This window comes from Capra hircus, chromosome 5 (assembly GCF_001704415.2).
Source record: "Capra hircus breed San Clemente chromosome 5, ASM170441v1, whole genome shotgun sequence".
Lineage (NCBI taxonomy): Eukaryota > Metazoa > Chordata > Mammalia > Artiodactyla > Bovidae > Capra > Capra hircus.
This window is the reverse complement of record NC_030812.1, coordinates 42,420,695-42,442,699: the sequence shown is the minus strand read 5'-3', so window position 1 is coordinate 42,442,699 and position 22,005 is coordinate 42,420,695. Positions and strand designations below refer to the sequence as shown.

General features: G+C 37.6%; 1 protein-coding gene across 2 annotated transcripts in view; it reads right to left on the bottom strand.

The window, feature by feature from the left end:
* Positions 1 to 22,005, bottom strand: part of PTPRB (protein tyrosine phosphatase, receptor type B) — a 121,474-nt gene that overhangs the window by 58,027 nt on the left and 41,442 nt on the right. For both annotated transcript variants that reach the window (XM_005680175.3, XM_018047943.1), the window contains 6 exons: positions 15,692 to 15,967; positions 14,743 to 14,994; positions 12,626 to 12,889; positions 9,472 to 9,741; positions 7,853 to 8,113; positions 2,867 to 3,133 (listed from right to left, as the gene is read on the bottom strand). In XM_005680175.3, coding sequence (XP_005680232.2) covers positions 2,867 to 3,133; positions 7,853 to 8,113; positions 9,472 to 9,741; positions 12,626 to 12,889; positions 14,743 to 14,994; positions 15,692 to 15,967 — 1,590 coding nt within the window. The remainder of the gene's footprint in view (positions 1 to 2,866; positions 3,134 to 7,852; positions 8,114 to 9,471; positions 9,742 to 12,625; positions 12,890 to 14,742; positions 14,995 to 15,691; positions 15,968 to 22,005) is intronic.

The window sequence follows — 22,005 nt, the reverse complement described above, 5'->3', positions numbered from 1 at the left end:
CGCACAAGAAATAGTACTGTCAGTAGTGAGTTTCAGAATAAAACATTATAGTATATATGAGCTCCACTGCAGTTTTCATCATTGGTTGACTGACTTCAGGTAAATATTTTCATATAGTTTCATAAAATCCATACATCACATATAATTGATGGGATTTGGCTAGATGACCTCTGAGAATCCTTCTTATCTAATATGCTCTGACTTTGTGATTTAAGCCCCAAAGTCTTTTTTACATCTATAAGCACTTATCTATCACCAAAGATATAAACAGCACTCTATTGAATAATTCTGCTGACACTGTTCCATGTATATGGACATTTCCTAGATATAACATTGAACTTTAAGCCGTATTATTTGTGTATTGATGACTTCCCTCCTTCTTCCCGTCCTTATTTTCTTTATTTTCTGTCCTTCCTACTAACTGCACATCACATCCCTTGGTAGCTCTCAAAATAACCATCCTTGTTTTCCAAAACTGCTGGAAATATTTGCAACTATTAACATTTTATTAGAAAAGATATAATTATCAAAAATATTACCAAAAATTCATGGTTTAAAAAGACAAATACAAAATTAAAAGACAGATATAAAATTTATTTTTCTTTAGAATTAGCATTTTTTCAGGTTATAACTAGATTTGTTAAATACATTTGATATTTTAAATTTTAAATATTTTGCCACCTTATCTAAGCTGGGAGGTTATATATATATTTAAAATCTGTAGAAGTAAAATGAATTATTTCAACCTTGACTAATACTTCAGCAGTTTGAATAGATGGTAATGATTATCAAGGCTTTAGCCACCGAATTATTTTTATAATCTACCATGTTCAAAATATGCTAACCAAAGCACCTTTCAAAATTCTCATTATTGTGTTTCTATAGTAATATCCCATTTTCTCCTTTTTCATTATAATGTCTGCGCTCAATGTGTTTGAATAAAATAACTGATGCATATATTTATTCATATCTTGCCCTCTCCTCAAAACTTTCCAATCATTTTTCAAATAATTTCTTGTCTACTTTCTGCATACTTCTATTGTATAATGTTGGCCAAATACTGATACCTCTGTTGCCATTAAAATATAGTATAAAATAATTACAAGTCCTATTTATCAAGTGATCTCAGACACCAAGCTATTTTATTATAGCACGATAAGCTGGGTAGCCCTTGGGGTATCTTAAGCTGGGAATTAACCTATGTAGCGGAGTCTGCCTACTTGCTCACCAAACCATTTCCTTTTCCTCTTGGACACACAGCTAGACTAGATTGCCCAGCCACTCCTGCAGTGCAGTGTAGTCATACAAATGTTCCCATTAAAGGAATGTGGGTGGAAGTGATGTGTTTACTTCCAGCTTTGGTAGTCTTTCTCCTCCCTACAACCTCTATCCTTTGGAGAAATGAAGAGACCTCCGAGGATCTACAGGAAGGAAGAACCACAGATGGGAGGACCCTGGGTCCCTAAATTACTGCTTGGAGAAGAACCAACCAAAAGAGTTGTCCAGTCAGGAACACCTACATGGTACAGTTGTATAAGCAGGAAATAAGTCAGCGTAACCCGACTAGTGCAACTGCAACTCAGTGGGAAATGGATGCAAGTTCCTTCTCAACTCTTCTCCTCAACTTATTTCTCCTTCCCCACTCTGATGCCTGGTGTTGGCATGAATTACTGGGGATGGAAGAGAAAATGAAGGATGGAGAGCTAGGGCCAGAATCTAGGCCTCTTGATCCCAAACTAAGCTTTTGGGTCCCCCAATCCAATTATGCTACACTGATGGATAGTGCCAAGAATCACTAAAGGAGAAGAAGGAAGATATTGGGAAGAACAGCATCAGTTGCCACAGAATGACAGAAAAGAGCAGACATCAGTGAATTTCTACCTAGACGAGAAATATCTTTTCAGTGACTTAGTTGATCTTTTGGGAGAGTTAGTGAAGTTAATGGTTCTTGGATTCAATAAGCAGATGAGATTCATGATTTTAGAAAAGGACATAACTGTGGATATAGGCTGCTGATGCGCAGAATCTGAGCATTGGAAATATAGACGGATGAGCCTGACATCCAACTTCTTATAATCATATGAAATTAAATAGGCAAAGTCACTGACCTGATTCTGAGGTCACTAATAATTATTAAAGCTTCTATTGGATTTATTTAACTGGTTTCCTTTCTAAGAAACTGGAACATACATTTTATATTGTATTTACATTCTTTCTTTGTGTTGTGTAGAAAACTATATTCCTTTCTTTGGTGCTGCACCTCTGTCTGACACATATTGCCATAAGATATGTATTTGCTTACTTAGCTCTCTGCCCTATTTGACTATGAGCTCTTTAAGGTCAAGGAACACTGTTTACTGTAGGTGGCATACAGTATTAAACACTGTTTAATGTTGCCCATGAAAATGTATGGGATTAGGGAATTTTATTAACTTTCAACCTCAGAAGTTGGAGACCATTGTTTTTTTCTGTCCTGAAACTAAGAATAAGAAAGAGAATGGAAGATACGTTTTTTTAAAAAAGTTTATGACTTGCTTACCTTAAGGTGACATGAAAATGTCAAAGAAAATCAGCTGGATGAAGGAATAAACTTAGGCAGCAAATGACTGTTGTGTCATCATTAAGGTTTTCTAGGAGTTCTGACACAAGTTTTGGAGATTTTAGAAAATTTAGCATTCATTCTCTCCTCTCTCACTCATCCTCCAATTTCCATTCCTGGGAGATCACCATGGACCGTCTAAACAGTATTGAAACTTGGCTTTTAGGAAGGTCTGAGTTGGGTCTGTCTTTAGGATGTTTTAAGACTTCTAGGATACACTCTGGAGGTTCCATGTGCTCAGATATCTGTAGGTCACACTCTTCTTACCTGTCCTTCCCTCCACCACCACTTGTCGGGAAGAGATCCCTCCGCTTACTGTTGTTACCACCACGGAGTAGAGGCTGCCTGATTTGAGCGAGTGGAAGCTGTATCTGCTAGTCTCACTGGAGACACTTTCATTTTTGATGACCACATTTTCATGGATCAGTAAGACTTGGTAGAACTCTATGTCTCCCAAGGCCTGGGTCCAGTTAGTAAATAGACTGTTTGTTGTCCCTTGGTTGGCCACATGCAAACCAGTCACTTGGGCAGGCACTAAAACAGAGCAGAGAGGGAAGAAAAAACAGATGACACTTCATTACCCTAAGGAAGTGTGACAAAAAGGAGTAAAAAATGGAGGCAGTTTTGAAAATGCTAATCTATATGCATATACTTTGATATAGACAGTCAGCTTTATTTCCTGTGACATATGGAGAACTAGTCCCCTACAGAGACTCTACCATTCTGAAAAAGCTGCTTATGTGGAAAATCAAAATTATTTCATATCCAAGGATAAGATGTATGCCTATTAAGTATTTTTTATTTTAAATTTTAAATAATAAAAGGGTGCTATTTTTGACAGTTGCTTACCTAATGGGATTTCACCTGTCCCTACTCAATGAGAACTGAAAGTCACATTATTTACGGGATGGCTGTTATGGGGTGGTATTGGGAAATCCCTTCAATCTGATGATTAGATTGTAGTCTAGGAAACTGGTAATTCTTTACTGGCACATTCTCAAGAGGCCCATTCTTATTATACATGTTTTGAGTGAGTGAAAGTCGCTCAGTCATGTCTGACTCTGCGACCCCACGGACTGTACAGTCCAGAATTCTCCAGGCCAGAATACTGGAGTAGGTAGCCTTTCCCTTCTCCAGCGGATCTTTGCAACCTAGGGATTGAACCCAGGTCTCCCGCATTACAGGTAGATTCTTTCCCAGCTGAGCCACAAGGGAAGCCCTATTATACATGAAAATGTTACAATAATATAAGTTATAGTATTAAATAATAATAATAATGATAAAAACTGAATCAATTATCAAAAAATGTAATTGGCCTATACAACAGTGCTAGGAAAGAGTCATTCTGGGGTCCAAGGCCTGATCTGTCTCACCTGTGAGCCTGTGCCCTTTACCTAATTAACAACCATTGTGATTTTTAACCAGCCCATTAACAAATCTTTTTACACAGATCTTGAAGTTGGCACTTGATAAACATTTCCTTTGTGCCTCTTCCCAGAATTATGATAGATAAGCAACGGGATTAGAACCTTGGCACAACCTTTCTCAGAAATCACTGACTTTTTGATTAAAATATAAACATATTCATTATAATATTTTACTGTACATGGGTTGAAAGATTCCATTCTAATTCTAAATTACCTGTGGAAAGCAAAGAAATTATATGCCAAAATAATTTTGAAAAACAAAAATAAAGTTGAAGGACTAACATCATCTGATTTCAAGACTTCTAGAAAGCTACAGTAATGACGACAGTGTGATGTTGGAAAAAAAAGTAGACAGACAGACTAACAGAAAAAAATTGAGGATCCAGAAATAGGCCATGTAGACTGATGTTTTTTTAAAGATGCAAGGGCAATTCAATAAAGAAAGGAGAATCTTTTTCAACAAAGAGGATTACAACTACTGGCTGTTCATGTGCAAAGAAAGAAACCTTGCTTCATATCTCACATATATACAAAAATTCAAAATTGATAATACACCTAAATTCATAACCTAAAACTATGAAACTTCTAAGAGAAAATTTTGATGACCTTGTATCAGACAAAGATTTCTTAGATATGACCCCAAAAGCATATTTATGAAATAAAAAATTGACAAATTGAACGTCAAAGTTAAAAACTCATGTTTTGCAAGACACACTAATAAATTAAGGAAAAGACAAGCCAGAGGAGGAGATCAAGATGGTGGAGCAAGAGGACAGAGAGCACAGTGAAAAAGCAGAGGACTACTCTCAACTGAAAAGAGAAAGTAAATCCCTGAAAAAATGAATGAAACAGAAATCAACAATTTACCAGGCAAAGAATTAAAAACATTGGTAATAAAAATGTTAACTGAATTAGGGAAAAAGTTTATCTAAACAGTGAACATTTTAACAAGGAACCAGAAGATATAAAATAGACCCAACCAGAAATGAATAACTCAACAGCTGAAATAAAAGGGGGGAAAAAAAAAACACTAAGAAGGAATGAGGAGCAGACTTAGAACACATAAGTCAGCTAGAAGACAGAATAATGTAAACTACTCAGTCAGAACAAAGAAAGAAAGAAAAACAAATTTTAAAAAATGAAAGCAATTTAAGAGATGTCTGGAATAACATTAAGTATTCCAATACTTGCATTATAGGGGTCCCAGAGGTGAAGAGAGAGAAAAGAGGATTGAAAATGTATTTGATGAAATTACATCTGAAGACTTCTCAAGCATGAAGAAAGAAACAGATATGCAGGTTCAGGAAGCACAGAGGGTCCCAAATAAGATGAACCCAAATAAAGCCACAAGACATAGCATAATTAAAATGGCAAAAGCGAAAGAGAAAATTCTAAAGGCAACAAGAGAAAAATAAAGACTCATACACAATGGAATCCTTATAAGGCTCTCAGCTGATTTTTGTACAGAAATATTCCAGGCCAGAAGGCAGTGGCATGATATATTCAAAGTGCTGAAAGGGAAAAACATCTAACCTAAGATTGGATGATTATCAGTTAAAATACCCAGCAAAATTATCAGTTAAAATAGAAGTAGAGATAAGCAAAAACTAAAGACAAGCAAACACTAAAAGTTCATCAATACTACACATACCCTAAAAGAAAAGTTGAGGGGTCTTCTCTAAATAGAAAACAAGTAAGAATCTATAGGAAATGAAAAACTCCCACTAGAAAAAGGCAAATATATAATAAGAATGAAGGATCAACCACTTAAAAAGCCAGTATGTACATTAAAAGACAAAAAAATTGTAAATGCGACTATAATAACAATATATAATTAAGGGATCAGCAAAAGATGTAAATTATGGTATCAAACCCACAAAATGTGGGATAGGAAAGTAAAAAACGTAGGTATTTCAGAATGCATGTGAACTTAAATGACTACCAGTCTAAACCAAGCAGATATAATTATAGGTCAGTACATATGTGAATCCCATGACAACCACAAATCAAAAAGGATAAAATATCAAAGAATAAACTTAATCAAGGAGGTGAAATATAGTCTGAAAACTATAAAAACATTGATGAAGGAAAACTGAAGATGATACAAAGAAATGGAAAGATATCCCATGCTCTTGGATTAGAAGAATTAATATTGTTTAAAATGGCCATACTACCCAAAGTAATCTATAGATTTCATGCAATTACTACCAAAATATCCATGACATTTTTTACAAAGCTAGAAAAAAAATCCTAAAATTCACATGGAATCACAAAAACCATGAATTATCAAAGCAATCTTGAAAAACCAGAACAAAGCTGGAGATATCAAGCTCCCAGAATTCAGATTATACTAACACATAGATCAATAGAACAGAACAGACAGCCCAGAACTAAATCCACACACTTATGGCTATTTAATCTATGGCAAAGGAGGCAAGAATATACAATGAAGAAAAGATATTCTTTTCAACAAGTGGTGCTGGGATAACTAGACAGCTACATGTACAAAAATGAAATTAGAATATTTCATCACACTATACACAAAAATAAACTCAAAATTGATTAAAGACCTAAATGTAAGATTGGAAATCATAAAACTTCTAGAACAGAACATAGGCAGAACACTGTTGACATAAATTGTAATAATATTTTTCTGGATTTGTCCCCTAAATGCAAGAGAAATAAAAGTAAAAACAAACGAGACGTGATTAAACTTAAAGGCTTTTGCACAACAAGGGAAATCACTACAAAAACACTTTCATTTCTGGCACAACCATGAAAATCCCCTCAATAAACACAACTGCACATGCTGGACAAAACATAAAAATGTAATTATATGAATGAGTTGTCAAAAATGTAATGAATTCTCAGAAACCTATAATAAAGTGAGAGAGGTAACTGGATAGCTGAAGCAGACTTTCACCATGAGGGCACCTTTCAAATATAAACCTAAGCTTTGATTTTATAGCTTTGCTGGAACTATGAATAGGACTTTCCCAGGGTGAGGAACCTCATAGGTGACTCTGCATAATACTGAATCCTGAAAGCTTACATTCTAAATGTAAGTGAAATAAATATTTTCTCCCTGTTCCCCATGTACTTCAGCCTCCTTAGTATTGGGAGAAAAAACTTCCACTGAGAATTCATCACATTTTCAGCGAGTCTGCAACCCAACTTCATAACCTCAAGCTGATAATTTCGATTAAATGTCTGAATTGCTAGAGATCCTGTGCACCTGAAAGAATCTCAAGAAAATTCTTTCTGAAACCTATCTCAAAGAATTCCCACAAAATAAAAATCCAAGATATAAGAGTTTAAAGTAAAGATCACAAATATTTGAGGAAGTAAAGCACCATGGGCAAAGGCAGACAACTCGATAAACAACAGGACTGAACTCCTGATGATTTCAGATATTGGACTAATCAGACATAGATTGAAAATAAAAGTCATTAATTTACTTAAAGTAATAGAAGGGGGAGAATGGAAAAGCAATGAATACAAAACAGATTTGAAAGACAACCAAAGAAAATATTTAAAAGTGAAGAACATAACAATTAAATTTTAAAACTCAATGGGTGGACTTTCAAATAGATCAGATAAAACTAAAAAAAGAATTAATAAACTAAAACTAAGACCTGAGGAAATTATCCAGACTATAGCCCAGAGAGCAAATATATGGAAAACATGAAACATGAATGTATAGATATATACAATGCCCAGTATGCCCAGTACTGAATAGGCTCTTAATGAACATTTATAAGATGAATGTTACATAATTCAGCAGACAGGATACTTTTAAAGTCTAAAATTTATTTTAAAATATTACCTGTTCTTCCTTTTGTTAAAGATGAATTTTTGAGGTCTCCACTAACACTGGTGACTGTAGCTATGTATTTTCGTCCAGGCACCAGGTCAGTGAAAGTGAATTCTTTGGCATCTCTGGGAAGCAACTTATGGATGAGTAAGAGGTCTCTGTCGATGAGTGAAATGATGTATTTTTCCCATTCTGCTGCAGGGGTCTGCCACATGATGGTCAGTGAGGTTTCATTGGCATGTTTGACACGAAGATGAAGGACAGCCAGGGGAACTGAGGAAAAAGCAGTAGACATTTGGGTCATTTGGGGGCTGGAGGAGACTCTTGAGAGTCCCTTAAACTGCAAGGAGGCCAAACCAGTCAATTCTAAAGGAAATCAATCCTGAATATTCACTGGAGGGACTCGTGCTGAAGCTCCAACAGTTTGGCCACCTGATATGAAGAACCGACTCATTAGAAAAGACCCTGATGCTGGGAAAGACTGAGGGCAGGAGGAGAAGGGGATGACAGAGGATGAGACGGTTAGATGGCATCATTGACTCAATGGCCACGAGTCTGAGCAAGCTCTGGGAGATGGTGAGGGACAGAGCATGGTGTGCATGGGGGTAGAAAAGAGTCAGACACGACTGAGCAACTGAACAAGAACAATGTCTGGGTTATTGATTTACTCGGATACATTTGAGTATTCTTTAGAGATCTGCTCCTTCCTACCCACAGGAGTGTTCTAGTCGAACATTTCTTTTCTGAATGCTTATAAGCATTTATCAAAAAAAAAATGCTAATCATAAAAAATGTTGTTTGTGTAACATAACCAGAAATAAGGATTCAAAAGAGTACTCTTGGAAATTACTGGGTCATTTATTTTTGATCATCATCCAGGAGATATTAACAGTTGGAAAATGAAGAGATGACTGGAAGACACAGTTGGCAAGCTAAAGACATGGTCCTTGGTCCTTTTCTTTGACATTCTTCTAAGAACACTGCATCGGTGTAGTTATTTCCTTATTATCACGCAAGACTAAGAGAGAATATATTTGAATTTCCCTCTAAGTGTGGCATATTCCACATCACAGGGATTTTCATAGAAACGTTGAGCTTAGAGGTCAACTCTCTTACTTGAAAATTGAGGAAATGGACTCAGAGAGGTTGTGACTTGCCCATGGAATTACAGTGTAATGGTGACAGCAAGAACACCGAAATCCATGTCTTAGAAACCTCACTCTCCTCTGCCCTAAAATCTGAATATATCCCTCATTGCTTTAACAACTCTTTTGTGGTACCTGAAACTCTCCCATTAGTCAGCAGTGGGTCAAGGCAGTGGTTCTCTAACACTAACTACCAAGAAATAGTTATCAAATATCTACTTTGTGGGGAGGATTCGCCCAGATTGTTTCCTTATTCTTTTGATGTTAAAAAAGGTCTTTCTTTTATACAATGGACTTACTAGCGGAAGTGATTTCTATTGTTCTAATTTGACAAAATTAAACATTACCAACCTATTTCAGTCTACCAGTTTAAAATGTCTCAAATCCAGGGAATGCTGGGGTAAAATATTGATGGTTACCTGAATTACTTGGATGAAGGTCCAAATTAAGGTTCTGTCAGTCATTAACACCATAATATTTGCTTACCTGTCCTGCCTTGGCAACGCGTAGAATTCTTCAGATTTCCGCTCTCAACAGTGACTTCTATCTCATACTGTCTTCCCGGTATAAGCCCCACGTCATCTATGACATAGTGTGTTTCCTCCTTTCCCACGGTGATGTTGAGCAGCACCGAAGAATCATTCCAGAGCAGGATACGATAGCGCTCCCAGTCTCCAGCAGGGGGCGACCAGCTTACCACCAGGGACTTCGTAGAACCATTGCTGTTTGCCTCCAGGTCCTCAACTTTCTGTGGAACTAAACAGTGAAATGATGTCACAAGGAGATACCAAAATCCAAAGGTAAGGATACTTGTTCACTTTTCATGGCCAACAGTAAATAAGAAACCTAATAGTAGCAATTCAAAACACTTCTATCTCCTCCTGATGTTTGTGAATTGCAAATGAGTAATTTGGAGCCATCTGACATGTGAGACATGTTTGCTAAAATCATTTTAGCAATATATCAGTAGTGTGATCTTCTGAAACACTATTAATAACCTGGTGATACGAACGCTATTTTTTTTTTTTAATTACACACCAGCCCTAGAGACGATTGATATTGCTTCTAATGACAGTGACATTGATGGATATGGTATCTTTCAGAAGATAGTGGTCACAAAACTTTTCTTTCTTTTCCAGTTGAAAAGATTAACCTTCTAGCAATATAACTCTGATCTTATTATTCCTTTGCTCAAAAACATTCAAGGTTTCTCCATTAACTACAGAATAAAACATCAAGTCTTTGTTGCGGAGTTTGTAGCTCTCCCAAATCAAAGCCCAGTTCCTGCCAGTCTTCACCCTGACGTCTCCCTGCAGGGCCCCTCCCTGATTCCCCACTAGTGAATGCTGGCCTCCAGTTTCTCATCCTTAGACCTTAGATCGCCTGGGCTCCTCTGCCACTGTGTCTTTATTATTCTCTATACCTCAAATGCCCTTCCCTCCTTTCCCTCTTAACTTGCCAAGAGCTTCATATTTTAAAAATCCCAGTTAAAGGCCATTGCCTCCCCAGAATCTTTACTGATCTTCTGAAAGAGAGCTTCTCATTTCTTTCTTACCATATTTATGGCTTTTATCTGGCATCTCCAACAACATAGACAATGGACCCTGGAATCAGACAGCCTGGTTTAAACTCCATCACTTACTGGTTGACGATGGACAAGTTATTTGACCTCTCTGAATTATCTATAAACTGGTGATAACAATAAGACATCTAGTGATTTTGGTGAAAACTGAATGAAATAATGCTGTATTCAGTCAGTGCCTGATCCATGGAAACATCAATATAATTACATCATTAAAATGTAATATTTTTAAAATTTGTGTGCATATTCTACCTTTGTGTGATTAAAATATAACTTCCTTAGAAACAAGGGTTAGCAAAGTAAATATTGATATTTCAGAATTTTCAGGCCATATATTTCTATTTTTCTTTTGTTTTCTTTCTTTCTTTTTAAAGCTGCTTTAAAATGTAAGAACCATTCAGTTTGGTGTTACACAAAAATAGGTCACAGACCATATTGAGCTGAAGGATCATCTTAATAACTCTGAAAGTGCATGATACTATAATTTATACAAGGAAGGCACTGCATAAATGTTTGGTGGCATAATAAAATAATTTATGGAAAACATGGTTAAGACTCTGATGCTGTGAAAGATTGAAGGCAGGAGGAGAAGGGGACGACAGAGGACAAGATGGCTGGATGGTACCACCAGCTCAATAGACATGAGTTTGAGCAAGCTCCAGGATATAGCAAAGGACAGGGAAGCCTGGTAAACATGGGGTCACAAAGAGTTGGACACAACTGAGTGACTGAACAACAAACAACAACAAAGCCCTCATTATAAGAGTTGATCAGAAATGTTTTATTGATTAGTATCAGTTCTAATTCATTTATGCTACTGAAGTAGTGTGACATGAAAGAGCACAGGGCAGAGCCAGTAATACAGATTGTTCAGAAATCAATCCATATCCATTTGCTTAAAAAACTCATAAAATGCAATCAACCCTCTGCTTGACTCTGCACAGGGGGTCCTCACTCATAGATACTCTCAGTCTCCATAGGAATTATGTAGACTATACTTCCCAAGGTGGGAAAAATTTTTTCCTTCTATCTTATTTTGAGAAATCCATATGCAGGTCAGGAAGCAACAGTTAGAACTGGGCATGGAACAACAGACTGGTTCCAAATAAGAAAGGAGTACGTCAAGGTTGTATATTGTCACCATGCTTGTTTAAATTATACGAAGAATACATCATGAGAAATGCTGGGCTGGATGAAGCACAAGCTGGAATCAAGATTGCTGGGAGAAATATCAATAACCTCAGATATGCAGATGATACCACCCTTATGGCAGAAAGTGAAGAAGAACTAAAGAGCCTCTTGATGAAAGTGAAAGAGGAGAGTGAAAAAGTTGGCTTAAAGCTCAACATTCAGAAAATGAAGATCATGGCATCCAGTCCCATTGCTTCATGGCAAACAGATGGGGGAACAGTGGAAACTTTATTTTTGGGGGCTCCAAAATCACTGCAGATGGTGACCACAGCCATGAAATTAAAAAATGCTTACTCCTTGGAAGGAAAGTTATGACCAACCTAGACAGCATATTGAAAAGCAGAGACATTACTTTGCCAACAAAGGTTCTTCTAGTCAAGGCTATGGTTTTTCCAGTGGTCAGGTATGGATGTGAGAGTTGGACTATAACGAAAGCTGAGTGCCGAAGAATTGGTGCTTTTGAACTGTGGTGTTGGAGAAGGCTCTTGAGAGTCCCTTGGACTGCAAGGAGATCCAACCAGTCCATCCTAAAGGAAATCAGTCCTGAATGTTCATTGGAAGGACTGATGTTGAAGCTGAAACTCCAATACTTTGGCCACCTGATGCGAAGAGCTGACTCATCTGAAAAGGCTCTAATGCTGGGAAAGATAGAAGGTGAGAGGAGAAGGGGACAACAGAGGATGAGATGGTTGTATGGCATCACCAACTCAATGGACGTGAGTTTGAGTAGACTCCGGGAGTTGGTGATGGACAGGGAGGCCTGGAGTGCTCATGACTGAGCGACTGAACTGAACTATTTTATCCCATTCTAAGATGGATCAGAGAGTGATTTGAGCAACTAAGGAATTTATGGAGCCTTAGACTCACCTGTTCTGCCCACTGCTGTCTTGTGAGCAGATAATTCACCAGACACACAGCTGATGGTGACTTGATAAAGTCGTCCAGGGGCCAAGTCTTTAAATTGACTTTCAGTAATCTGGGATGCTAATATTCTGGATTGTTTGATGGTCCCTTGGTAAGACAGGGTAATGTTGTAGAAATCCACATTTCCGGAAGGCTTTTGCCACTTGACTTTTAGAGAAGTCATAGTGCCTTCATTCGTCACCTTCAGATTTGAGACTTCCATGGGGGCTAATTAGGAAGAACAGGAGAGAGATTTTATTTCAGGATGTCATATCACTCTTATGGCCAAATTCTGACCTGTATTTTAATCTCTACAAGCCACAGTCTCTGCTCTGAAGAAAATGACTTCACGATGTTAAAAAAAATACTACAAAACCAAAGAAAGGTTGTCTGGTTAGTGGAGAGAACACAAACATGGCAGTCAGGAGCCTAGATTCTGGCTCAAATTTGGCCATAGGTTGGCTGGGCAACCCTGGACAGCTCTGTCTATCTCACTAAGCCTAGAGGCCTTTAGCTTAATGATGACTTGGGTCAAAAAAACTTAAAATGGTCTTTTCCAGTTCTGAAATCTTTAAGTGGACTCCTCAAAGAAGTCGGTCATCTGCTTAATTTCTACCCATCTTTTTTATGTATTTAATAACAGCAAGTACATAATAAATAGATTGGTTGATTGATTGGGTATCATAAATTTTTGTGCTAAAAGTACTTTCTTTTTTATATTAAATCATGATAAAGCTAAAGCTTAAGAGTTGTGCTATTATTTCATCAAAGGAAATGATTACAAAGAAGAGATACTTTGGTGAATATTTTTTCTAACTTTTGCCTATGCTATAATTTTTGGCTTCACTAATGGCATAATATAAATTAATAACGTTTCACTAAAATAACGGATATAGCACACTGTTTTTGCACAGGCAAATTAGAAATGTAATTGCTCTTGATATACATAAATAATAAGATATATGGTACTTTTTTTGCTAATATATATATATACACTTTTTTTTCAAGTGTGATATAAAAATATGTAAATATATAGGTGTCTTCAAATATCTTTCCTACCAACCTCCTATAGTTTCAGGAACTCTCCCCACTAGAATAATGTCTGCTGCTGCTGCTGCTAAGTCGCTTCAGTCGTGTCTGACTCTATGCGACCCCATAGACGGCAGCCCACCAGGCTACCCCGTCCCTGGGATTCTCCAGGCAAGAACACTGAAGTGGGTTGCCATTTCCTTCTCCAATGCATGAAAGTGAAAAGTGAAAGTGAAGTCACTCAGTCGTGTCTGACTCTTAGCGACCCCATGGACTGCAGCCCACCAGGCTCCTCCATCCGTGGGATTTTCCAGGCGAGAGTACTGGAGTGGGGTGCCATTGCCTTGGGCACTACATATTTTAGAGTTTCTCTTAAACGTACATAGCTTCCCAAAGGAGGGGATTTTTTTTAACACAGTAGGCTGACTAGAAGCATTAGAATCCACTTGAATGGAAGCTCCATGAAGGCAAAGACATTGTCTTTCTTGGACACTGTTGCATCTACAATGTCGACTATATCGTTTGCACCTTACAAATACTGATTAAAAGAACAAATGAATGAGTATGTGTGTATATACACGATTCATTAAAACTTAGCAGAGCACAGATGAGCTTTCTTGCTATGTCAGCCTATGCGAACAACTATAGAATTGGGTCTCAGTAGATGCTTCATAGAAGAGAAGGTTTGGGAAATGGCTGGTTCACAGGAGTAGGTGTTTGTATAGCACTGAGAGGAGTAATCCTGGTTCATTGTGAGTGATGTCACAAAGGCAGTGGATGCTGGTTTAAGAGAAGGAAGTAACAATCCTTAAATAAAAAGTGAAGCTGAGACTATATCCATGATTAATTTTGCTATTTCATAATGCTGCCAAGGGCTAGCCTAAACTTTAGAATAAAAGGGAATCCTAGAAATATGGATACATATTAAGGTCTTTTATAATTTATGGATTTTAATTTGTCCTATACTGCCACTATTCAAATAATAAACCTTATTTATTAAAGATTTCTTTGAATTGAGCTTATTACTGTACAGAAAAGCTAGGGAAACTTACTTGTCCTGGCTGATTTCCATCTGTAGTTTTGCAGCCCTGCAGCCTCACTAACAATGGTGACATTATAGAGGTGACCAGGCGTCAGTCCATGAAAAGTGTAGAAAGTAGTGTCCACAGCATTACTATGAACTAGAATCCCTTTATCCATTAACATCAGCTGGTATCGTTCCACGTTCCCAGAGCCACGTGACCAGGAAATCAGGAGCGAATTAGTTTTCGCCAAAACACCAATGTCTTTCACTGGGGATGGCACTAGTGGGATAAAATGCATTTCCAAAGTGTTATTCATAATTTCCTTATAAAATATATAAACACATTTTATTTGAAACCACACATTCATTTTTGCTTCTCTGTAATTTGTGTAATAACTAATGAAAATAGCACCCTTGACATTTTCCTGGGATCTGGATTAATGCTCTTTTCAAATCCCACAGCCTGAAGCTACATCATAGTGTACCTATCTCCCCCATTTAACAGGTATCAAGGTAGATTTTGCCAATGGAGTATGATGTGGCATAGCAGTAAAAGGAAAAGAGAAAAGAAAGAACTAGAGAAGATGAAAAATTGAAAGAGCAACAAAGCAGGAGAGAAAATCAGTGGCGAGTGAATGATAAGACAGTGTGTTATGGAAGGAACTGGTAACGTGCCACTGATACTGAGATGCATGGGGACAAGCAAAGACTTGTTAGGAAATATCTTCATTTTGGAGAAAGTTCCGGTCCCAGAGAAGTTCCATGACTTGTTCAAAATCACCTGGCAAGGTGGCAGCCCAATCCCACCTCCTTGTTTCCAGTCCAGTCTTTCCTCTATATCAAACAGTTTCGTTGTCTGTCTGTCTATATATCTATCGTTGATCTGATGGCATTCTTACTGCTTTTTCCTGAATCTAATATAATTTCAAAAGGAGTATAGACTATTAACTACTCAACTACATGTAAACAAATCTTACCTGTTGATCCATTGGCATACATTGTAGAGGAACGTTTATCCCCAGAAACAGCTGTGATGGCAATTTTATACTTATTACCAGCAGTGAGGTTGAAAAACGTGTATTCATTCCGTGAAGCTCTTTCTTGAATTTGGGCCATCTGTATCTTTTGGTTATCATCAAGTAACTGTACCTCATACCAGGTGACTTTTCCCGAGGAAGGAGTCCACCAAACATGCAAACTGGTAGAAGTTGTTTTCTCTTTACTGACTTCAAACCTAGCAGGAGGTAATGGATCTATGGGGCAAAAACCGAAAAGGAGAAGGTGGCTTGAGGACTTCTGCAGATGCACTCTTACCTTGCTACAATCCAGACTCAGTTTCCTTCAACACTTTCAGAACTCTGCTGCCCGTGATATGAATGGGCATTTTACACTACTTCCAAACCACTGTATTTAAGAATGGAATCTACCTTAGCTATTCGTCATATAAACTCCTTTTTTTCTAATAAAACTTTTTTGTTTCAACAGCTCTGAGCTTGGAGATACAAGCAAGGTTACATTTTCTTTGGCTTGCAGGTTTTGCATTTTTCAAACATTGACAAACATCCAGGCTCTTCCTGGATAAATACTGAAAATCTCAACAGAAAATATAGATACTAAGAAATAATTTTAAAATTTCTGCTAAATGTTCTCTTTTTTAGGTTGTGGGGCTTAGGGGCTTACATTTACAAAACTTTGGGTTGTTCTTAGATATCAGAAAATCACAAAAGATACAAACCTGGTAATGAAGCCAAGGTTAGGTATGTTCACCAAAATGAATACTCCCAACAACAGGGATTCCCTGGGACTTCCCTGGTAGTCCAGTGGTAAAGAATCTGCTTGTAATGCAGGGGGTGTGGGTTTAATCCCTGGTCGGGGAACTAAGATCCCACATGTCCTGGACCAACTAAGCCCATGCACCACAACTAGAGAGTCTGTGCACCACAAGGAAAGATCCCACATTGTGCAGTGAAGATCCTGTGTGCTATAATTAAGACCCAACTCAGCCAAATAAATATTTTTAGAAACTGGGATTCCTTATGTCCCTAGATTTTTTTAAACTTGAGTTCTGGGACATTTTGGAGCTGCCAGAACTCTTAGAGCAGACGGGAATGGGTTAGTCCTGGACCTGGCTGTGCACTTAATTTCAGTTCTCAAAGCCATGGGTCAATTTGAGGAGTCCTGTTTCCTGTGTACTGAATCTTCACTGTAGAACTTAAAATAGGATGACCGGGACATCTCCAGTTTAGGAACTAAGGGAATAAGATTTAGAGAGCAGATGATGCTGTGTGACCATCTGAGCAATGAGGCTCTCCTCACCCTAAATATGGGGAGAAGAAACTCTGACAGTGACATATACAACGTTTTCGGAAATCCTACCTGGCTTTTGTTTTAGGAAATGAGCTCAAGATACTGGAGACTAAATTTCAAGAGTCAGGTTAACTGTTTTAGTGGCATGGCAGAGTGATCTCAGTTCTTATCTACCACCTGGTAAATTATATTTTACTCACGAAATAAGAAATTCTAGCATCTTCCTAGAACAGTATATGTTTTAAGAAAGTCTTCACTTGTTATTAGCATAAATACAAACAGGAACAAGGTAATCTTACTCTATATTCAAAAGGCATTTATAGCCAAACAGCTCAGTAGACTATAGGTCACCCAGAGACGTCACACATAGGCTAAATACAGCCAAGTGAAGGCAGCAAACTTTGGGACTCCACAGCACAGGTGAGCTAGGAGGCCAAGGTTCTCTGGTTTATACCCCAGCAGCACAGGTTCACAGCTGCTAAACAGTGTAGACTCTAGAGTCTTGAATCGGGTCTCCCGCTTTGCAGCTGTATAGCAATTCCTTACCCTCCCTGTGCCTCAGCTGTGTCCTCCATGCAACGCTGATAACAATACTATCTTTTCAGTAGATCTGTTATGAAGATGAAATTGAGTATTTTATCTAGAGAACTTAAAAAAGTGTCTGGCACATGGTGTTCAATGTTTGCTGATATTTCTATTACTATTATTCCTCTTCTAGTTGGGACAATCTTGTCATAGAAGTAGTGGCAGAGAGAGCAGGCTTTGGAGTCAGAACTCCATTTCTCCCCCTGTCTGGGGAGCATAACAACAGTACCTATAATCTTTAAATGTTTGGAGGAGTAACAAGATATACCAGAGACTACACCTGGTATACGATGTATTCTGTCTATGAGATCATAAAAAAGAAATTTTCTCCAAATCACTGACAGAATGGAGGCAAAACTGGAATACCATATTTTTAAGAGACTAAACTGATAATAGCATTAATTGCTTTTCTTAAGAAAAAAAAAAACTTGGAAAAATCTTATCAATTTATTCCCATGAACTAACTTTCTAACCCTTAAGATAAAATTAAAAAAAAAATTCCCAAGATGATTCTCATTTATGGGTTCTTGAGGAAAAACAGCATGGGTTTGTGTCTGTGTGTATGTGTGGCAATATTATTTAAATTTTCTATCCTACATAACAATCTACAATTAAAGACGCCATAATAAAAGGAAAGAACACAATTTCCCCTCACAAAAAGCTTTCTTGTTATCATGAGATTCTCATAACCCGAGAAACTCAAGAGCAACCTTGTCATAGCCAACGGAGATGATGCGTTTTTGCTGAAGAGGCATTTTAAGGACGCGAACGAGAGAAAGAGATGCTTTCCAGTGATTGTTCAAATGGGATCAATACTGTCACCTACATGCACAGTGCAGCCAGGTAAAGGTTAAACAAAGTAATGTTATGATCCTTATGATCTAAACATATATAATTTGAAAAATAAAAGCTATAAAAAATGAATTTTAAGGTTGCGTGCCTAGAGGGTGAAGTTCAGAAATGCAGGCTTTATCTAATCTCTCTGAGCCAGAAAACAAAACAGTCAACCCTTTGTACATCCGCTAGAACAAAGGAACAATGAGATTGGGAAGTGCCTGGGCTGCAAGAACCTGCACTGGAAACAAATACTTAAAACCCCATTTATGCTGTGATAAAGGCCTTTGCTGGCAGAGGTCCACTATTGCCATGCATACAGCAGGAGTGCAATAGTTTTCAGACTTTTCAATCTAAGACCAAGGAAAACTCTGCTGTATTAAATTTTTTAAGTTTTCAATATTTTATTAGAAACAAATTAGATACTTCCATCAGGATGCTAGTTTCATCAATCTCTCTATCTATCTACCTATCCATCTATATATCATCTACCTATGTAGATAAGTATCTATCTAGATATCTAGATAGATATATGAAAGAGAGGTTTTTTTTTTAATTTTATTTTTTTACTTTACAATACTGTATTGGTTTTGCCATACATTGACATGAATCCACCACAGGTGTACATGAGTTCCCAATCCTGAACCCCCCTCCCACCACCCTCCCCATATCATCTCTCTGGGTCATCCCAGTGCACCAGCCCCAAGCATCCTGTATCCTGCATCAAGCCTGGACTGGTGATTCATTTCACATATGATATTATACATGTTTCAATGCCATTCTCCCAAATCATCCCACCCTCTCCCTTTCCCACAGAGTCCAAAAGTCTGTTCTTTACATCTGTGTCTCTTTTGCTGTCTCGCATACAGGGTTATCATTACCATCTGAAAGAGAGTTTTAATGCTTATTTGAAAATTTAGTCATATGTCTGTAATATTATCATATGAAGATCATATGTAATTAGAAAACCCTACTTGACTTATATAATTTATGCTGATGGCTAAAAGTTATCAATGTATACACGTGTGCATGTATAGTCTTTCTGGTTTTTCCATCCAGAGCTCTCATATATACAGTAACCAGTGAAGTGTTATTAAGCTATGAGAACTATTGGAAACCATAAATCAATAATTTAATCTCAATCAATGTATCAAAATTTATCATTAGCCATAAAATTAAGACATCTTTATTTGTATTTCTTGGTTCCAGACAGACCTGAAATGTGGAGTGCCAAACACAAAATTCTGCAGTATTCACCTGCTCAGTTTCAGTGAATTTCATTATCAGGAAGCCCTAGAATTTCATAAGTAGGTTTGCTCTCGATCTGCTTTTTCTGGTAAAGTTTAGTCAAATTCCTGAACCAAAACAGATTCTTCCTTTTTTTCTTTTCTTTTTTTTTTTTTTAAATTGACTTAAGGAGAGAGAAAAACCCATATGTATAAAATGGAAGTGATATTTAAAAAATTCTTTTGTATAGGCCATTAAAGCATTATTATCTATTGCTATAAGAATTTGAGGAGTGTTTAGAATTCAAAATGTTAGTACGTATTTTGGAAATAAATTTAGCCTTATAATAAGAGAGCAGACAATTCATAAGTTAGTGTCAAAAGCTTTTTTTGAAATCATATGGCACAGAGTATACATGCATAGGGTCTGGTCATTTACAATGTGCTTTGGAGAAGATGAGAGGCATTAAGTGACTCATTTACGTTACACAGGTAATTCAGCTGAGCTTCTAACATCTGGCTCCCAGTGAGTTCTTTTCTATCACACCTTAGTTGTTCCAGGGTGGAAAATGATGACCATGAGTCTCATGGTCAGTGTAACAAAAAAATCAAACCAGATGTCTAAGAAAAATGATAGACAAATGTACAGAAGCTTCATTTGATGAAGCTCTGATGATGGTTTGGATACTGTAATACAGAAAAATGAAGAACAACATAAATAAAAGCTAAATCTAATTCCACATCCAGGAACATTCTATCAATTTTTAAAAATTATTTCGCTTGTCTATTCCTTTTTCTCTCCTACTGCCTTAACCTGGTATTCCTTGTGTTGTGTCGGATTACTGCAAGTGTCTTGCTTATTTTCTGTCTTTCTCCTACTATTGCCAAATAATTGCTTTGTATATCTCTCCCATCTGCCATCCTGATTTCCTAGGAAGCACCAACAATTTTTCATGAGATGAAGTCTGAATTTCTCCACAGAAACTCAAGGTCTTCTCAAGCAGGATACTATCCTCCACCCACCTCTCCAACACACACCTTATGTTTCAGCACTAACTCCAGTCCAAGAGATATATGTGATTTTATGTGATTACAGAGTCAACTTCTGTACCTTTACAGGAATTATGATACTATTCTAGTTAAAAGCAGGGTAGCTGGGAGACCAGAAGCTGCATTTAGTAGCCCTCTACATAAAACGGTGTGAACATCAACTATTCATATAAACTAATTGGGAATTTTATCATGGAAACAGAGTAAGGGTGAGGCAAAGCCACAGAGCATTCCTCGGTACAGGTTTTTGAAAATAGGCAGAAGAAGAAAATGAGAAAGCAACTGCTCTCACAATCTGTAGTTGATTAAATACACTTAGAAAGAGGAAGAGCTTCCCAGGTTGCACTAGTGGTAAAGAACCCACCTTCCAATGCAGGAGACATAAGAGACTCAGGTTTGATCCCTGGGTCAGGAAGGTCCCCTGGAGGAGGGCATGGCAACCCACTCCAGTATTCTTGCCTGGAGAATCTCGTGGACAAAGGAGCCTCGCGGGCTACAGTCTGCAGGGTCTCAAACAGTGTGACACAGCGGAAGTGACTTAGCATGCATGCATAGAGAGGAAAATCTCTTTCAAAGGGCTTCCCTGGTAGCTTTGTGGTAAAGAATCTGCCTGCCAGTGCAGGGAACACGGGTTCGATCCCTGGATTGGGAAGATCCACTGGAGAAGGAAATGGAAACCCACTCCAGTGTTCTTCCCTGGGAAATCCCATGAACATGGGAGTCTGCTGGGCTACAGCACATGGGGTTGCAAGAGTCGGACAAGACTTAGTGTCTAAGCAACAGCAACGATTTTATTTTACTTTGTTGCAGTTTGACTATAGTCAGCTTTCTGACTTAGAAGATGATGTATACCATATTATGCTAATAAAACATTTCATTTTATCAACTTTATGCACTAGACAGAAAGTTCAGGTAGCAAAGAACTTTCAAAGTTTTAACAGCCTTAAAATTAAATCAGGTTAGAAAATCATTGCATCATGATTAACAACAGTGAGGAATACCATATTATTTGGCTTCTGAGAGTCTACAGTTTACTCAGGCATATAGGACATGTGAAAAAAAGGTAAACACAAAAGTGACCTATCAGGGAAGCTGACTTTGAGGTCACACTATACCCGTGTTCAAATCCCAACAATGTCACTTCAAACAGTGACTTTAGGCAAGCCACTTATCTGCACTGAGGCAGTTTACTCATCTGTAAAATGGGACACCTGCTTTACAGAGTTGCAGTGTTAAGAGGTAATGGAGGCAAAGTGTTTGGTACAGCCCAGGCATGTGGTGAGGCCTCA